At 39.3% G+C, this 17,352-nt stretch overlaps 1 protein-coding gene across 1 annotated transcript; it reads right to left on the reverse strand.

The window, feature by feature from the left end:
• Nucleotides 1-448: 448 nt before the first annotated feature.
• KATNBL1 (katanin regulatory subunit B1 like 1) lies at nt 449-15,574 on the reverse strand. The gene is made up of 10 exons (XM_072337623.1): nt 15,437-15,574; nt 9,324-9,451; nt 8,339-8,379; nt 7,700-7,979; nt 5,838-5,956; nt 5,622-5,672; nt 5,427-5,516; nt 4,776-4,865; nt 4,299-4,392; nt 449-2,789 (listed from the first exon to the last, which is right to left on the reverse strand). The coding sequence occupies exons 2-10, from the start codon at nt 9,435-9,437 to the stop codon at nt 2,757-2,759; spliced, it is 912 nt and encodes a 303-aa protein (XP_072193724.1). The 5' UTR covers nt 9,438-9,451; nt 15,437-15,574; the 3' UTR covers nt 449-2,756.
• Between the last annotated feature and the right edge of the window lie 1,778 nt (nt 15,575-17,352).

Here is a 17,352-nt window from a genome sequence, read left to right on the forward strand (position 1 = left end):
TGTCTCCTGAAGATAATCTCCTGCAAAGTGAATGCTAATTTTTTAATAACCACTAATGACTTGTCAGCATTACTATATAGCTTCGAACTGCAGCACCTACCTGTGATAGGATGTTCCACTGCAAAATACTCTTCACTAAAAAACAGGTGCAACTCCTTCCACGCAGGTTTGTACATAGTGGTTAAGTCATCCTAGCTTCTTCATACCCAGCTCATTAATGGGGTAGCTGTTTCAATCTCCTTTCTTCATTACTGCCTAAACTCTGGTGGTTACAGTACATATGTTTGTTTTTTTAAAATAAATATTTATCTAATACTTAAACATTTTAAATTGCAATTTCCCAGAAAGCTTCTGTAACTTCAGTTTAGGGGAGGGGGGAGTCCCAGTTCACTCTTTAAGGAAAAGCTTTCTGAACAAATAAGATCATTTTAAATAAGGCACAGATACTAATGGCTTCATGTTTAATATTGTATTATTGATGCTGTCAAAATACAACTTTTGGCAGTTAAAAAATAACGCATTATGTTATTACTCAACAATAATCATCCTAAAGACAATCTTATCTTGCCATTTAAAAGAAGCACCATCCACGGTTATATATTGTTAAATCCATGGCCATACACAAAATTCAGTATAAGACTACATGTTCATATCTATTATTAAGCTGAGTTTTTGAATAGCGGAGTATTTCATTTTAATTAGTGATTATTTCTTGTAGTACCTGAATTATATGGCCATGAATTTTTTCAACTTACCTATTAAAAAAACAAAAACAAAACAGGAGAAATTAAAAAAATGTGTTGCGTTTCCACCACCTTTACAGTATGCTCCTTGAGGAGCCATCTAAGAGCTCCAGCAGTTACTTTACAGGCTTTCGTTAGCTTTACATTTCAGTGCTCCAAAGAACAATAAAGAAAATAACATTATTGTGTTGTAGTTCTATTTTCACTTGACAGAAAAAACATTCTTAGAAACACTAAGTTCTGCCTCAAGAAACTTTGCAGTGTGAAATACCTCTAGTTACACATAATTCTAGCTATGTTGCACTATGTATATCTCAGGAGATTGTCCCAGTGAAAGTTTCAATCTTGGGATGTCTCAGACATTCTTCCCTGTAGTTGATGGCCTGTAGCACAAAACATTTGCTGGTTTAAAGAGTATTCTAACAACCAAAGAGCACCAGGTTCTGATGACAGATTTCTAATTGATTGTCAGAAACCAGCAATAATGACGTATAAGTAAAATACAAACTACAAATGAAGTAACAGGAGGCCTAAAGTTGTTGACCGCTACTTGAGTTCAAATCTCATTTGTTTCACCTGCAAAGTAAAAAAAAAAACAAAACACAGACCAACACAAAACACACTATTCTTTTTGCCCGACATCACAGTAAAAGTGCATTCATTTAATGCTAATGAAGATAACCCCTCCAAGTACCTGATCATTCTTTTTTCTGATTTTTAGAAAGCAGATTTGGTGTTGTATTTTTAAGTGAAAAACTGGCACTTCATATGCTTTAAATTGGAAAAGCACGCTTCCCCACCAGAAGATAAAAACATGGAAGCAAGACTAAAAATATAAACTCCCTCAGAGCTGCTATTGTATAGCTTTCAAATTAAAATAGCAAAGCACAGCAGTAGAAGAGGAAAAAGTTGATAGTTTTTTTCAATGCTTTTGTGTTTGGGTTTTTTTTTGACATCATTAAATCAGGTTAGTAACTGGCTGATTCTGCAAAACTATTTGTCAGTTTCTTAAAGGAGGTAGAATATGAAGGATGTGACTTGAATAACAATGGCCTTGTCTGGCTGTAAACATTTCACAAATAATAGATATAAATAACTACAATAGAAGTACTGTGAAAGAAGTTGTCCCAGAAATTAATTTTATGAACCGGAGCAGAAAACAGTAGATACATTTAATATATTTACTTATTTGCTTGTAGTTTAAATGATACAGAACAAGATATCATGTTAGAAATCCACATACAATATAAAAACATTTGTCAGGTATATTCACCATTCTGTTCACATTTGTAATAACTGTTTCTCCAAGCTTAACTTCAGTTGTTTATATTATTTGTCTTACATGTATTTTTGTGTATGTGCAATGTTTCAAGAACAACTACGCAGTGTGAAACCCTGACTTTCGTAGCAGTTTTTCATCAGAATCTGAACATACAATAGCTACTTACATCTCAACACATTGGCTCTTTCAAACACTAGTAATTAAGGCATTTTTGTTGTATACTTTTTCAATAGTGCAAACAAAAACTGTCTTTAGTTTTAATTAAAACAAAGAAATAATTGAGTATTTCAGAATTGTCTTTAATAGTTGGAAGATAGTTGTGCATTTTGGAGTTCTTGTAAATAAACACTTAAAAGCTCTTAATGCCGATTGCTCTCGTTGGTTCTTTATTAATGTCAGTCAGACAAGATGGCAGAACCAGTTGAATTCATCTTTTTATGCAATGCTGTAGGAAAACAGTGAACACTTATGAATGAATCCCAAATGCAGCAAAGGCATACAGTTTTCATAGTGCACTTTCACCTCACTGAAGTAAAAGTTGCTCCTACTAGACATTTTTCCACTTCAATGTGAAGTAGATTCTTAGGATTTCGTTAGTGGTTTTATTAAACAGCTTGACAGTTCAGTTCTCTTCCACCAATAATTCTCAGAAGGCTTTCAGAAACAGTATGTATTTCAGGAACATTTTAGGGGATTGTTTCACCACATAAGCACATCATTTCTCAATCGTGTCAGCACAGTTGTAATAAATAAGCATTTACATCCTAGAAGGAAGAAAAGAGGAGACAAAGTGTTTGTCACACTACCTACTATTGTAATACCAACTATATGTCTGAGACAGGTTAATCAATCAGGACCATAATGAAAGAACTAAGACTAGGGCAAATTTCAGAATATCTACAAGATAAGGATTGTTTCTTTTTTTTTTGCTCATGTTTTCAAAAACAATTGTTAATACTATGTTTATGAACACAGTGGGACTAATTACCTGAAGCCATCAACTTGGCATTTCTTTGCTCCCCTCATGAACAATGGCGGGATACAAAACTACCATCATTCAGTGAAATTATGTATATGAGATATTTTCAAGAGTCTTCCTACCCAACCTACATCCCTCCAACATTCTTATACTGTTCCTTTGCTCCTGACTTGTTCAGGTGCCCTTGGTCACAAACATCCTGGTGAACCTTAAGAAGGAGGCAACAGAACAGAAAGAATCGTAGAGGAAAACCTGAGGCTAGCTGTATTCTGATCCATCAGAATAACCGGGCAATCTATATTAAAAGCTCCCACTGCTCTACCGGTAGAGAGTTAGTTGATTCTTCTGCATACCAGCTCTCTGAGACTCTGTAAGAAGTCTGTAATTAGCCCTGTAGAGACACCAAAATTCCAGACAGGGAAACAGAGCAGTCCCAGAAGGGTAAGAAACTTATTGGCTTGATACACCAATGCAACAAATTCTGTATCACTGTAAGATTCTAAGTAATTGGAGATTCAACAAAGCTCCTACACATATAAATAAAACAGGCAATCTCTAAGTTCTTTTCAAGTTTACTCTAACCAAATGGCTGCTATATGTCCTGGCTCATTCCCTGCCAGGGAGGGAGGTTTCTTGCTCAGTTTAAATCATTGGTGCCCAGCCTTAAAAAACTACCTTTAGATTAGATGAGTACCACTCACAGCAAATCATGTATTTATCAGACATCACACATAGTACTGATACTCTAAGTATGCCAAGAAAAGCAAAGAGGGCATTCACTTCACATGGAGCCACTCTTCTGCTCTCCACAAAATCACTATTTTCTAAGTACTAAGACAGAAGATTTAGAATTCAGAATGTTGCCACTTATCCTGGTCACTTAACATGCAAATGCTAATACCACTGCCAAACTGAGAATCTGCTGCATCACACACAGATGAGGTACTGCAGATTTCAATGAATACATCTGCCCTTCACAGTCTACTAAATCCCTTTTTTTGAACATTCTAAGGTTTATCACTATTTACTATTTTATTAAACTCCACTAAGAAGATACTTTATAAAGGACAAAAAAGATTTAAAAAAACCAAACCATCAACATTCTAAACCACACTACTAGAACTTCAGATTTCTAAGGACTGTGGAATATACTTGAGCACTGATGAAAAATACTCTAACAGCTGATACAGTTCTAGCCTTCAATAGTTCAAAATAAATAGTGTCCAGTAAGAGGAGGACTACATGTATAAATGGTAGAGCTGTACTTATTATTCAACAGCTGTAACTGGATTACCTTTGCTATATTACCAGTATATCCTGGAACCAGAGTAAGATGATTTTCTTGTTCCCATAATTCACTTAATTGTTGTTTTAAAATAATCATATTTCTGAAAAACAACAAATAATAGTTTTTAACATATATACTACAGTTCCCCATATTTTGCTTGAAACAGTGTTTAATACTTTATATAGCTTTAGTTTTAATTTAAACTCATAAATTTTACTTCTGCAGTACTTACTGCCCCAATGACTATATTATTTATTTGTTGGAAATTAAAAGAAATACAAGAATGATAATCTTTTAGCAAATTTTCATACACCACCCATGACTTGACAAGTCAAGAAATTAAATGCCTTTAAACTTTCAAATTATAAGCATCATTTTTTCCTTTTTATAAAAAGGTGTGCTCCTGTTGATCATTATTAATAGTGATTCTGAGATGAAATAAACTACAGTAATATTTAAATGTTTTTCCAACACTATACTCACCCGTCCTCTGCCCTCTCTTTATGCGCAGATAGTTCTGACCACCACCTTTTAATTACAGCTTGAAGCCAGTTAAGACCAACTATCACATATCTGCAATAACATATTTGACACAATTCAAACATCCACGGGTCAGCTAATACCTTCATACAAGAATGCAACTTAGAAAGCAACACACCTTCTGTCTTGCAAGACAAACCTAGACGAATTCTGTTTTAGACAATTGCCTATGTTCTCATTTTCTAAGTTGTAAACTAAAGTTCCTCTTAAAAAGTAGTAAGAGATTATTTATCTTATACCTGAAAGTTTTATTGATTTTGTGTTACCGGACATGCTGAAACCTTGCTGCCCTTGTGCTTTACTGTTTAGAATGACTGTATCTACATGATGTCAAAAAGCAACTTTCCCCCCCCCCCCCCCCCCCCATGGTTCTTAACCCTGCAGAAGTTTGTTTTTTTTTTTTTTCTTAATTTAAACCTCTGAATGTTATTAAAAACAATATGAGGGCTCACATGGAAGTTCCTTTAGGTAGGTGTTACCCCAAGAAAGGCAGGGTTGGTGGAAAGGAAGATGAGACAGAGGACAAAACATCTTTAAATACATGGGCAAAACATAGGAAAGAAGAGCATTTAGACATCTGAAATTGATACTTACTCTTCATATTTGCTTTTAAGTAGTGATTTCACTAAAGGCAGAAGATCTACACAGCAGCCAACTGAAATATATGGTTTTTCTTCCTGTAAACTTAAAAAAAAACAACAAAAAAACACAACAAAACAAGGTGTTTCAGAAGTGCCAGAAATTCACTGTGGGTATAGTATATTCACATGTCCCACTTTCTGTTTGTACCTGTTTGTAAGCACAGGAAGGCAGTCTACTACAACTCCAAGATCGTGTATCCTAGAAACATGGAAGATAAAACAAGTATCACTAGTTGAACATAGGTTCAACTATGTTTCCATTAATAAGTAATTATTGCTTATTTACAAGATTTAAGGAAATCCTGCATCATATTTGGTTTTTGCTACACTTTAAGAATACAGAGGAAGACAGAAAGAAATTTACCTCACTAGGTAGGCTACCAGTTCACCTATACTTCTCCTTCTCCAAAAGGTTAAAGCGACATTCAGCCGCAGATTCCTGCTAAAAAGAACTTGAGCCATGGTTTCATGGTCCTGAGAAACCTGTATGTTTTTAAGAATACAGAAGAAATTTACTGCAAGTTAAGTAGTCAGCAATGACACAATAAGCTGCTTCAGTATGGCAATGCTGGAGTATATGAAAATCAATTTTACCACCTGGTATGATTAGTAGAAGTTTTCCTAATAATAGCCTTAGAACCAGACACCAACAGACCTTCTACTCTGCAAACCTTATTTCTGCAGATTTTAGGTAAACACCTGAATTGAGATATCTAATAATTAGAGCACTCATAAGCATTAACCTATAAGTCTCACCAACTTTGAGAAGTGCTTGTTTAGATGCTTATCAATTTGAGAATATTGAATATAAGCCAGCAGCATGAGTTCACAGCCCAGGCAGTCCATCATAACTCCTGTGCTGCATCAAAAGAAGCATGGCCAGCAGTTTGAGGGAGGTGATTGATCCCTTCTACTCTGCTCTCATGTGGCCCAATTTGCAGTAACGCACCCAGCTCTGGGACCCTCTGCACAAGAGCAACACAGAGCTGTTGGAACAGGTCCAGAGGAGGGAAATGTAGATGATCAGAGGGCTGGAATATTTTCCCTGAGAGGACAGGCTGATGGAGTTTTGACTGATCAGGCTTCAGAAGAGAAGGCTTTGGGGAAACCTTAAGAAGGTCAATGTAAACGGAGCCTACAAGAAAGATGGGGAGAGACTTGATCATGTAGTATAGTGATAGGACAAGAAGGTAATGGTTTCTTAAGTAGAAGGGTAGGTTTACATTAGATATTAGGAAAAAATTCTTTACTACGAGTATGGTAAAGCATTGGAACAAACTGCCCATAGAAGCTGCAGATATGCCATCCCTGAAGGTGCTTGAAGCCTGGCTGGATGGGACTCTGGGCAAACTGATCTAGGGAAAGGTGTCCTGACTATGTCAGGGCTGTTGAAAATGGAGGATCTTTAAGGTCCCTTCCAGCTCAAACCATTCTATAATTCCACAATTTCTTAATCCTTCTCCATCACGCAGCATCTCCATTCAAGCTTTTTTGCCACTCACTCTTTGAAGCCATTGATTTAAATGGTGTTTAAGGGTACCACCAATTTGTAACCTCCAGAGCACTCTCTTCATGGAACTGTAAGTAGAGGCTGCCATGAAGAGACAGATTGGTAACAGTCTTATATGTCATGCTTTCTGCCATGATGCACTTTGTTACCTAGGGAGGCCTGCAAGTGTCTAAAACATCTACACTGAAAGGAAAACCTCAAAAGAAAAGGACATGGAAAACTCTGTCACAAAACACATATACTTCACAGCAATCTGACATTGTAGCCAGTTTCAAAAGCTCCACAAGTATCTGAGTTTCCTTAAGTAATCTCTGTAAGAACAGTCTTATGTAATAACTTAAGTTGCCGTCATTGACACCAAGCTAACGCTATTAAAAACAGTCCCATCCAACCTCACCAGCTTATTTCCAGCCATACAATAACACCTTAAAAGCAAATGAGGCCACTTATCTTAAGTCATGAAATCTAACCCAGACAAAACAATATTTTTCACTTGGTGCTTCATGTCAGATCTAAGTTTGTGCTGATAAAGTGGCAGAACTACTACTGTTGGCAACTAAATCTTTGTCTATCAAAAAATAAAGACTGCAAATCACAAAGTGAGCCAATCTGTATGTTAAGAAAACTAATCTATTTGATAAAACTTTCACAGCTAACTGCTTAAAAACTACTAAAAATACTTATGTTGAACTCAGATTTCTTTAAGCTCAACTTACCTCTGAAAAAAATGCACTATATTTGGAAGAGGGGCCTTCTGTTTGAGATGAGCCAGAGTCACTAGAATTCAGCAAGTGTGTACGACCATCATTCAGTTTTGCTGGCAGATTCCCTGCACAAGCTAGTTCATTTTCTTTATTTGCCATGTTACAGCCCCTTGATTTAGGGAACTGTTTCTTCTTATAACAAGGCTTTGCAGTGTAACTATAGACTTTTCTTTTACAATGTACTGCTTTGAAGAGAAACAGGGGACTGGTCACCGTTTTTCCAACTGTTATTCTGCAAAAACACATGAATATTTCAGTAAAGGTAATTCTACACCTAAGTCAATACTTTGTATTAATCTAATATGTATCATTATGAATTCAGCATTACACTTACAGGCTACTTCAGCATTTTACCCTCAGTACATAGCCTTATGACACCCGGGTTATCAGAAACAAGATCTACCACCAATATTGTTCTTCTGCTTTTTTAAAAATAAACTCATTACAGAAATGGACAAATAACAAACACTGTCAGTACAGTTACCATTTTTATTGTGACAGTTTGGGTGTTGTAATAAAACTAAATTGCTTCTTCCTCCCTGCTTCACTCCCTCCTGAAACTTCAGACTCTAAACAGCAAGACTCTCCTACCTGTTTGTGTATGAAGCCAGCTGTTTTGGAGATTTCTTATCCTGGGAGAAAGGGAATAAAGATGATCAGGCTATTACTAAAAAGACTCAAACAGTATCACTGCTTTTTCAAGGACTAAATTTACTGCAGATTCCCTCCCAGCCACCTTTTCTATTTCATTGATGCACAGCTACAGTAGCACTTCTGTAAATTATTTCACAGTGATATACAGACATATAGCTGTCCTTGTGACACCACTATCAACTAAAGGTTTGTGGTGCCTTTGGAATAGGTAGGATTGTGACATCAGAGACTGACAGAGAACTAAAAACTGTGACTAATATAAAAAAGTAATATTACCCATCTCTGATAAAAATTTAATTGCAACAATACAGCAGGTTAGCAGATGCTAGGAAAGATGGCAGCAGCAATTATTTCTCCAAGGCACAACAACAAAAAAAATGAAGGCTGATGTTGGTAGAATCAGCTTGATTATCCTAGATGCACTAACAGGAAAAATAAGCATCCTGATAACAACGAGGCTGCAAAGAACATTAATATCATAAAGAACTAACAAAATCCATTTGAGTTATACCATACAGATACATAAAATCCTTAAAAATTAAGCAACAATTTGAATATCAATTTCTAAATGTTTATTTTTATAGTAAAATTCAATGTTTTAAGAACTGTTTCTCCTACCCCACCATCTCTTGACAAGGGAAAATTTTTTGACAATACAATTCCTAACCTAGAACTTTTTCTGATGAGACCACAGGACAGAAGAGGAACAGAACCAAATTGGTATCTGCTGCTCAAATGGACAACATGATACATACGTGTAATCCCTGAGCGTGCCATTCTCATAATACAATCGCTGTTCTTTTCTACATCTAAGCACAAAACACACTCACCACCACTATGTCTCCAGTCCTAGACTGGGCAAAGCTATAAACCTCTGTTTGAATATTTACTTTAATATCGTTGAAAGATGCAAATTCCTTACCTCCTTCATGATCTTTTTAGTGGAAGAAGAGATTCTTTTTCTGGGGAGATCAACAGGACGACCTTCAATAAGCAATACTTTCTGTTTTTTAGCATTGTGAGCTTCAGATGCCATAATCTCTCAGATCCCTATTTTCAAGGGAAAGATCAACTCAGGTCATATATTGTAAAACATTCCATCAGCTTTCTTCAAACGCAACTAGCAAATTCCGTTAAAATAGTTCAAATATTTGCAAGATATTCAATTATATAAATAAATCAAGACATCACTGTTCAGCAAACATTAGCTAGAAGTCTTATTAGTGCCACCCTGACAGGCACTTGAAAATTCCCACTTTCAGTTTCCCACAAAAAGCAAAAAATTACTTTTCTCCACCCCCAAGAAATATGGATCTTGTTTACAGATCAGTTCAGTACACCTGCACTCTAGAGCACTATACAGGCAAGAATTCATGTAAAAGATAAGACAAACATCTCATGAGAATTCTCCAAATCTATTTCATCTGCTATCTAATGAAACATAGTTGCTCTCAATTGTTTCCAAATGAGGAAAGACAGGGAAATAAAAATACTTCATATTTTTCAGGAATAGGGCAAGCTTAATCAGAATTTTAAAAAAGAAAGTGTTAGATAACTCCCCTTAGGTGGTTGGCAATACCCTCCCACAGCTTCTCCTTGCTATATTGCCTGGGTATTAAAAAAACAAAACAAAACCAAAACTATTCTACACATGATCTGTATGTATATACTGGCACGTGGTTTTCTGTAGCACACCAGAAGAACAGGGAGGACCAACTACAACTGAAGTTAAATCCCACAGAATCAGCTTGCCAGATCTAAGAAGGTCCTTAACTTCAGGTCCTGAAGAATCATTTTTGCAACTATCGCTGTGACAGTGACAGCTTACAATTCTGCCCAGAACAGTGACTTCTTACTTGCCTGTTTAATAAACCATCTCATATTCCCTCCTCCTCCATGCAAAGAAAGAAGTTGATTCCTAATGTATAAAACAACACTGTCAAACTGGAATGCATTCTAGTTAAAAGTGGAAAACAGCACAAGGTGAGAAAAACATCTTAACAAAGAATCCTGGTTTAGTATATCTGGCTTCAGTATTACAGTCAGTCTCTTAAGGTTGAGTCAAAATATCTGAACTGAAAAGATAAGTTTTCTACATAAAGCTGGATGTGCCCAAAAGAGAAAAGTGAAAAGGATTACACACTCTACTAAAATGTGATGAGAAAGCATGAAGCCTCCAGCTGAAACAGGAAAAGAATGTAAGATTGCAGACTCCCACTTTAGAGGCCAGGAACAGAAATCCAAAAGGGCCGACTGATGTTCAGATGCAAAATAATGTCTAGTGAAGTAAAAGCCTCACACCTGCGCTCACTGTCCTACAGCTTAGGGTGGTCTCTCAAGTTTAACTTGTTTTGTTGGGGGTATCTAAAGACAAAGTAGCAGCAGTGAACAGGAGTAAAATGAACAACAACAGACCCGCAGAAATGGATGGCGTACATCCAAAAGTTACATGAACCTAGGAAGAAATAGCTGTGTTATTAAAAGAGATACAGAACCTCTCCTGTAGAGATGCCAGTGTGCCTAAAGGAAAATACAGTCAGTATTTAAAGATGGCCTTAAGGAAGGTTCAGTGACATCTCTGTTGCACAAATTGGTAAACAATGCAATTAAGAATCGAATTAGTAGATACAAATAATGTCTTGTGAAAGAGTCAACCTCACTGAGTCCCGCTCTGAAAAATTAATGGCATCCTCAGAGCACATGATGCACGTTCACAGAAAGTAGTACAGTATGGGATATAGGAGAGCTAAAGGACAGATCACACCTGGGATGCCAAAAAAGCTTCCAGAAGTCCCTCACTGAGGTCTCTTGAGAAATTAAGCAATCCATTGATGAAAGAAAGTTTCTGCATGGAGAAATACCTAATGGTAATAAGTGGTCTGAGCAGCTCGCACAGTGAATACTGCTGGAATTCTGCAGAAAAACTGTGCAGTTTGAAACATTCATACAGTGCCTCATGAAGGGGATAAATGAAGGCTGCTGGCAATACCAGGTTATACCAGAAACTAAAGATGAGGGTTTAATGGCAAATTAAAGAAGAACCGTGATGAACAATAACCAGAATTGAAGATTAGGGGTGAACGTAGAGCAAAGCATCCATGTCCACAGGTGCAAGGAAATTCTGGGTTCACAAACAGAACTACAGCCTGCAAACTAATAATTACCACCCACAATAAAACGTGAATATATGACAGTTTGCTTAAGATCTCTCAGATTGCTCAGTGCTCCATAAGGATCATTGATCAGCAATTAGAGATGTGTACACTTGGGAGTCAGAGGGTCTTTACGGGAAATTGAAGCAGTCAAGAGAAGTATCAGATACACTCCAGAACAGACACTGCCATCCACTGCTATTTTTTGATACGTATGGAGAATATAAAAAATGACACTAGATCTTTTTTGTACCAGATGGAGCAACTTATACCTTAACTTCATGAATTTCTGACAATTCTGTCATGACGAGCGCAGCTAACAATATAGCAGGTTGCTTGGAACAAATAGAATTTCTTAAGGCTAATGTAACTCCTCTGCTTTACACAATTTAAAAAATAAACTAAGGATAAAATGAAGTCTCTTCAGCTCTGCCGTAGCCCTTAGACATACAAGCTTGAACTATTCTGCAGCATACTTTGTGACAATTGAAAATCTAAGCAGAAACACACAAGTTCATTATGTTGAGAGACCCCCATTCCACCCATTTTCTCCCTTCTACAAAGGGCTTTACTAAGCAGATGACAATCCTTCCTCCCCTCTTTCTCCTCAGTTTTCAGGAAACAGAAGGACTAGTGTAACAGCAACCACATTTAATGGGAAGTCAGGTTATCCTTACCCAGTCACTACATGTTACCTTGACAAAGTTCTCCTAGCAGCTCTAATACTGCACTGATTATTTAAATAAAAAATACCCCCACAAACCTCTGATCTAACCCAGCTGCAACACACCTAAAATCACACCAGAGTCACAGAAAGGAAAGCAGCACTAAATGGCTTCCAAGTGCGTAGCTGTCAAAGGCAAGTATTAACAAACACAGCCACTCCCTCCCATCGGCCAACATTCTGGGCATGGCCCCCAGAAGGGGACAAACCTTGCCTTGCATGCTACGTAACCTTCACATGTTTTAACATAACATGAATTTCTTACAGCGCACAGACTCGTGTACTTCGCATGACAGCAAAGCAAACGTGAAGTAGTTCTATTTCAGCCATCTGCGATATCCTCCAAAAGAGTCATTCATCCCATCCACTGCCAGAATTCTTTACAGCTCCTTTTTCCTACAGCATTCCACATACATCAGCCATCACAGATGTCCTGGGGTTTCTCCCCCACCCCTCACGTTATATCAAGAGCGCATTCTCAAGGATGACAACATCAATCCTTATTTCAACAAGCTGGGAAAGTTAATTAATTGTTACTCTGCACAGAGAGGAGGTGCCAGATCTGAAGGCATTTGAAGCTGGCACACAGCACAGAGCCAGGAAGGAGCAAGTAATTTTACTAATTATTATCTGATGGAAAAGGCTTATGGGAAATCTCCAATAATGGTTATTCCAAATTTACTTCCAAAAGGTAATTTGTCTAGAAAAGTAAATTAGTGCTATCTTACAAGGTAGAAGACTGAGTAAACCTGGCATCATTTCCTTCCATTCTGAGGCCGACTGACAAATACTACAGATTCCATCTGTCTCTTGATTGTCCATCCTTCCACACACTTTCATTATGAAACAGATTTTTCTGTGTAATTACTGCTCACTGAGTGCTACGTACTGAATTATCTTAAGAAATACATTCCTCAAAACCTTGAATTATCATCAATGCAAAGTTTCTGTGCAACACTAAGACAAGTCTTACACATCAACTGGGCACAAATTTCAGCCAGATGTACCCGTTAGGTCCTTTCTTTCAATCTGAAGTGACTTATTTGGAAAAAATTAACATCAGCTCAATCTGCAGTAAAGAAATACTACTTGAATGACAAGTTAACGTTGCTACAATTTTTCAAGCTCAGCTTCCTACTACACAGACCTGGAGTCTGTTCAGGGCCTGCTGTCATAAACAATCGTAAGGAAGCTTTGGAAGTGACCACAAGTCAGAGTTCAATGAAGCTCGGGGAGGATGAACCCAGGCATGGGGCAGAGAGCTCCCTTACACAGTCTGATAACTGAACATCTCATTCCTAGGAAAATATTTCTTCCAGGAAAGGTAGGAGAAGTAAAAGTGCCACACTATGTTCTGCATGAGAAAGTAAAATTTAAAGGCATGTTAAAATTTAAATAGTGCTGAAAAGTAGAATTCTAGAAGTAGTCCTCCAATGAGAAAAGGATTTTTTTTACCTGTTGATTTTCACCTATTAACACCCCAGGAATAGCAAGGCTGGAAAACCTCTATTGTTAACATTATCTGACAGCTGTTAGATAGGAAACAGAGCTCAAATACATTGAAGCTCTCACATCAAGACTGTCAATAAGCTTTAAGAAATCACCCATAAAAAACAAATGCTTTTTTCTTATTTTCTGTTTAACCCCAATGTGTAGCAAGAATTTTAAACTCAAATTCTGAGAAAGGTGCACTGCAACTACTTCCCTTCCAACCCTAATGGAGTTGCAGGTGCCCACGCAGCCCCACGAGGCTGAAAGCAGCCTGCACCCATACTTCAAGGCTTGAGATCACATGGCATTGCACATTACACTTAATGTCACCCTGCGTGTCTTTTGATGATGAGATGCTGAGAGCATCTAAAAAGATCTTACCTAAATCAAACTCAAGGCCCTTACCATAGGATCAAGATACAGATCCTTTTAAGTAAAAGATATCCTTATTATTCTAACTGAAATGCATCAAAAAGAAAAGCTGCAAAACTTATGGACGCAGTTCACATAAACTACTGTAACACTACAAGACAGGATATTCATGTACGTAAACATATTCCTATAATGACAGCTATTAATACTATTCTTAAAATGTAGTAAGTGTTCTCAATTATAAAGCCTAGGAATTAAAAACAAAGCTAACTTGAATTCAGTTGAAGTGAGGTTACTGACATTTTAGTCAAAGTTATATGCACTGATTAATAATGAAGTAACAGCTTTAAACTAAAACAATTTGTTTTCTTCCACCCAGCAAGGACCAAGAGTCACTCATCTGCCATCTGCTACACTTAATTCTCCCAGCAGGGCTCACCCTTCTTGTCCTTCTCTGTCTGCAGCTACACAATGGGAAATACAAAAACCAAGGCAGTGAGAAAGGCAACATTCATTTTCTAAAAAGAAGCAGTTTTTAAGCAAATAATGGACTCATCCTTGCTTCAAAGCATAGCACGTTACTAAAACGACAACAAAAGCCTGCTAAGACTATCACACAGTCTCTCTAACTGGTTTCACTCTTCAGAGTTTGTTAGGTCTACACTGAACGACAAGCCAAGCTGCTCCAACACAACAGAAGAAGAGATCTGAAGTCTTTTTAAGAAAGCAATTAACTCAGGCTCCTGAAGCAAATGAAGATGTCTTGTTCCCTCCCTCTCCTTCCCACTGCAATAAGGCATCTGTCACACCCAGGGCGCAGAGCCCAGTCAGCAGGCCTCGCCCCTGCTATTATCCTCCCCGGGCAGCACTACAACCCTGCCGCGCTCCCGCCGCCTGCCTACGGGAGCACACGCCGGTTTCGACTCTGAGTTGACGCCGTCGTTTCAGAAAAAGGACGAAGCGGAGCCCCGATTGAGCCGACGCAAGGCCGCCCGCTGAGCCCCGCACGGCCGAGACCGGCGGGGAGGCCGCCAGGGCCCTGAAGCTCGGCAGGGCGGCCCCGCTCCCACCTGCGTGCCGCGGCGGCCCGCCCACAGCTCCCGGGCCTTGGCGAGGCGCCCCGCGCCGGGCCCGAGCGAGCGGCCCCGGAGAGCCGCCCGCGGAAGGCCCGGCCGCGGCCCCTCCCCGGCCGTCTCGCAGCGCTCTGGGCGCGCCCCGGGACGAGGAGGGGCCCTGCCGCGAGGGACCCCCCGCAGCCAGCCCTCCCGATGCGGCGGCCCTCGCGGCCGCGCTCACCTGCCGCTCATGGTACCGGACGGCCCACGCCGACAGGAGAGACTGCCACAGGAAGCTACAGCCGGGAGCCAGCGCCCACAGCCTGCGCCATTCAAACGGCGCCGCGCTGCATGCCGGGCCGCGCCCCGCCTCGCTCCGCCTCCGCCCGCGCCGCGCTGGTGCAAAGCGCCCTCTGGCGGCCGCGCCCCAACCGCCCGCCGGCGAGGGGAGCCGTCTGCGACGGGGCGTGCCCACGGGGCGCTGGGGGCGCTGTGGTCCCTCGTGGTGCCCAAGCGCCGTCCCCTCGGGCACGCGGCGCTGCCAGCTGCGTTCTTCCCGCCGTTTTCCGCCTCGTGCTGGCAGCGCCTCCTCACTTTTCAGAGGGCCAAAGCCCTGTGAGTAAGCAGGCTGGCTGCGCGGGCATCGTGCACAGCTGGCAGCGGCCCTCACTGCATTCCGGTGTTGCTCACCATAGGGAAGGCTTTGTGATGCGTCATGTTCCTCGAGTATTTTTATTGAATCGGGAACTTTGCAACCCTTCATCTCTACTGTGTCCGCAGGCAGCTAGTGACACAGCACGGTTACGAGCTTCAGCTGCTAAGTCAGTCCACGCTGACTGCAGAGTATAGCTGAGTACAAACAGCTTCTCTGCCCCTGAGGCTTGGGCGTTATTCCAGCCCTCTGTTTGGTCGGGTACAGCATCTCAGGACATATCTGTGAAAGTAAAGCTGATGGGAAAGATGGACTGTTTTTGTAATAAACAAAGGAGAAGGTGAGATTTATTCTGCATCTCCACTTACTTCATTCCTTTCCATGACAAATTCTGCTCTGAAGTATATTTTGTCATGCAGCTGCACAGCATTCCTGCAGAGCCAGGACCACATCTGTACCTGGCACAGACACATTTTGGATAGACCATAATGTTCGTTCCTAGTGCACCTCACTCTCAGTTTGGGGGGAAGAAATGGTGAGCTGTGATAAATTACTTCCTTTCTTCATTAAGTTGAGTGTGACAATTTAAATCATTTAAACCATAACTCAGTTATTAAAGCATTTCTTCAGTGTCTGAGTAGCTCCAGGACTACGTGGATCTAATTGATAACTACATTACCTTGTTTTTTGTTTTTGTTTTTTTCTTTTATTCCTGGTTTATGATTCAGGCTTTCGAACAAGGTAGTCCATAAGATACTGGCACATAGCACTGCACTGCTATTTGGAGAAGACATTTGATTGATAGCTCTAAAAATGAGCTACAGATACATATTCGAGTCCTCAGTTCAGGCAGCATTTCTGTTTATTCTTCTTGTGCCAATATTATTCTATAGTTAAAAGAACTCACTTCCTATCACAGATGACAAATAGACATCTGCTGTTGAAGAATAACTTCTCAGCAATTCTGTTTTCCTAGGTTAAATAAAATAAATATTCTTAATTTCCTACTGCAGGATAGCCTTTCTATGTGCTTAATCATCCTAACGTCAATTTTATGTTCATTTTTGCAGATGTCACAGTGTTGGTTCACACTGTCTGGATGTACACTGCTTAAAATATTCATGCTTCTCTTGGTCATCTGAGCACTTCAACCGTGGATATCCAGGCACATATGATCAGTAAGCTTTTTTCTTTTTTCTCTTTTTGTTTAATGATTTATTTTTTGCTCTTTTAAGAAACATGGTACCATACTGATGAAAAACTTTATCAAAGGAAACAGATGAAATGTTGTTTTAGAGATTAGGACAATTATCACATGATGCATGCCTAAAAATGCTTGGGTTTTCCTGAACAGACTTTTGTTCTGCAGTTTATCAAGAGCATAGAGCTGAATACCATGCAGATTTTAGAAGGTAAGTTAGTCAAATGCTGATGTTAGACAGAGGTTGAAATGGCAGAAATATTCCCCTGCATATTCAGAAAACTGAAGAAAAAATGCTGTTTGC

This window comes from Excalfactoria chinensis, chromosome 5 (genome assembly GCF_039878825.1).
Source record: "Excalfactoria chinensis isolate bCotChi1 chromosome 5, bCotChi1.hap2, whole genome shotgun sequence".
Lineage (NCBI taxonomy): Eukaryota > Metazoa > Chordata > Aves > Galliformes > Phasianidae > Excalfactoria > Excalfactoria chinensis.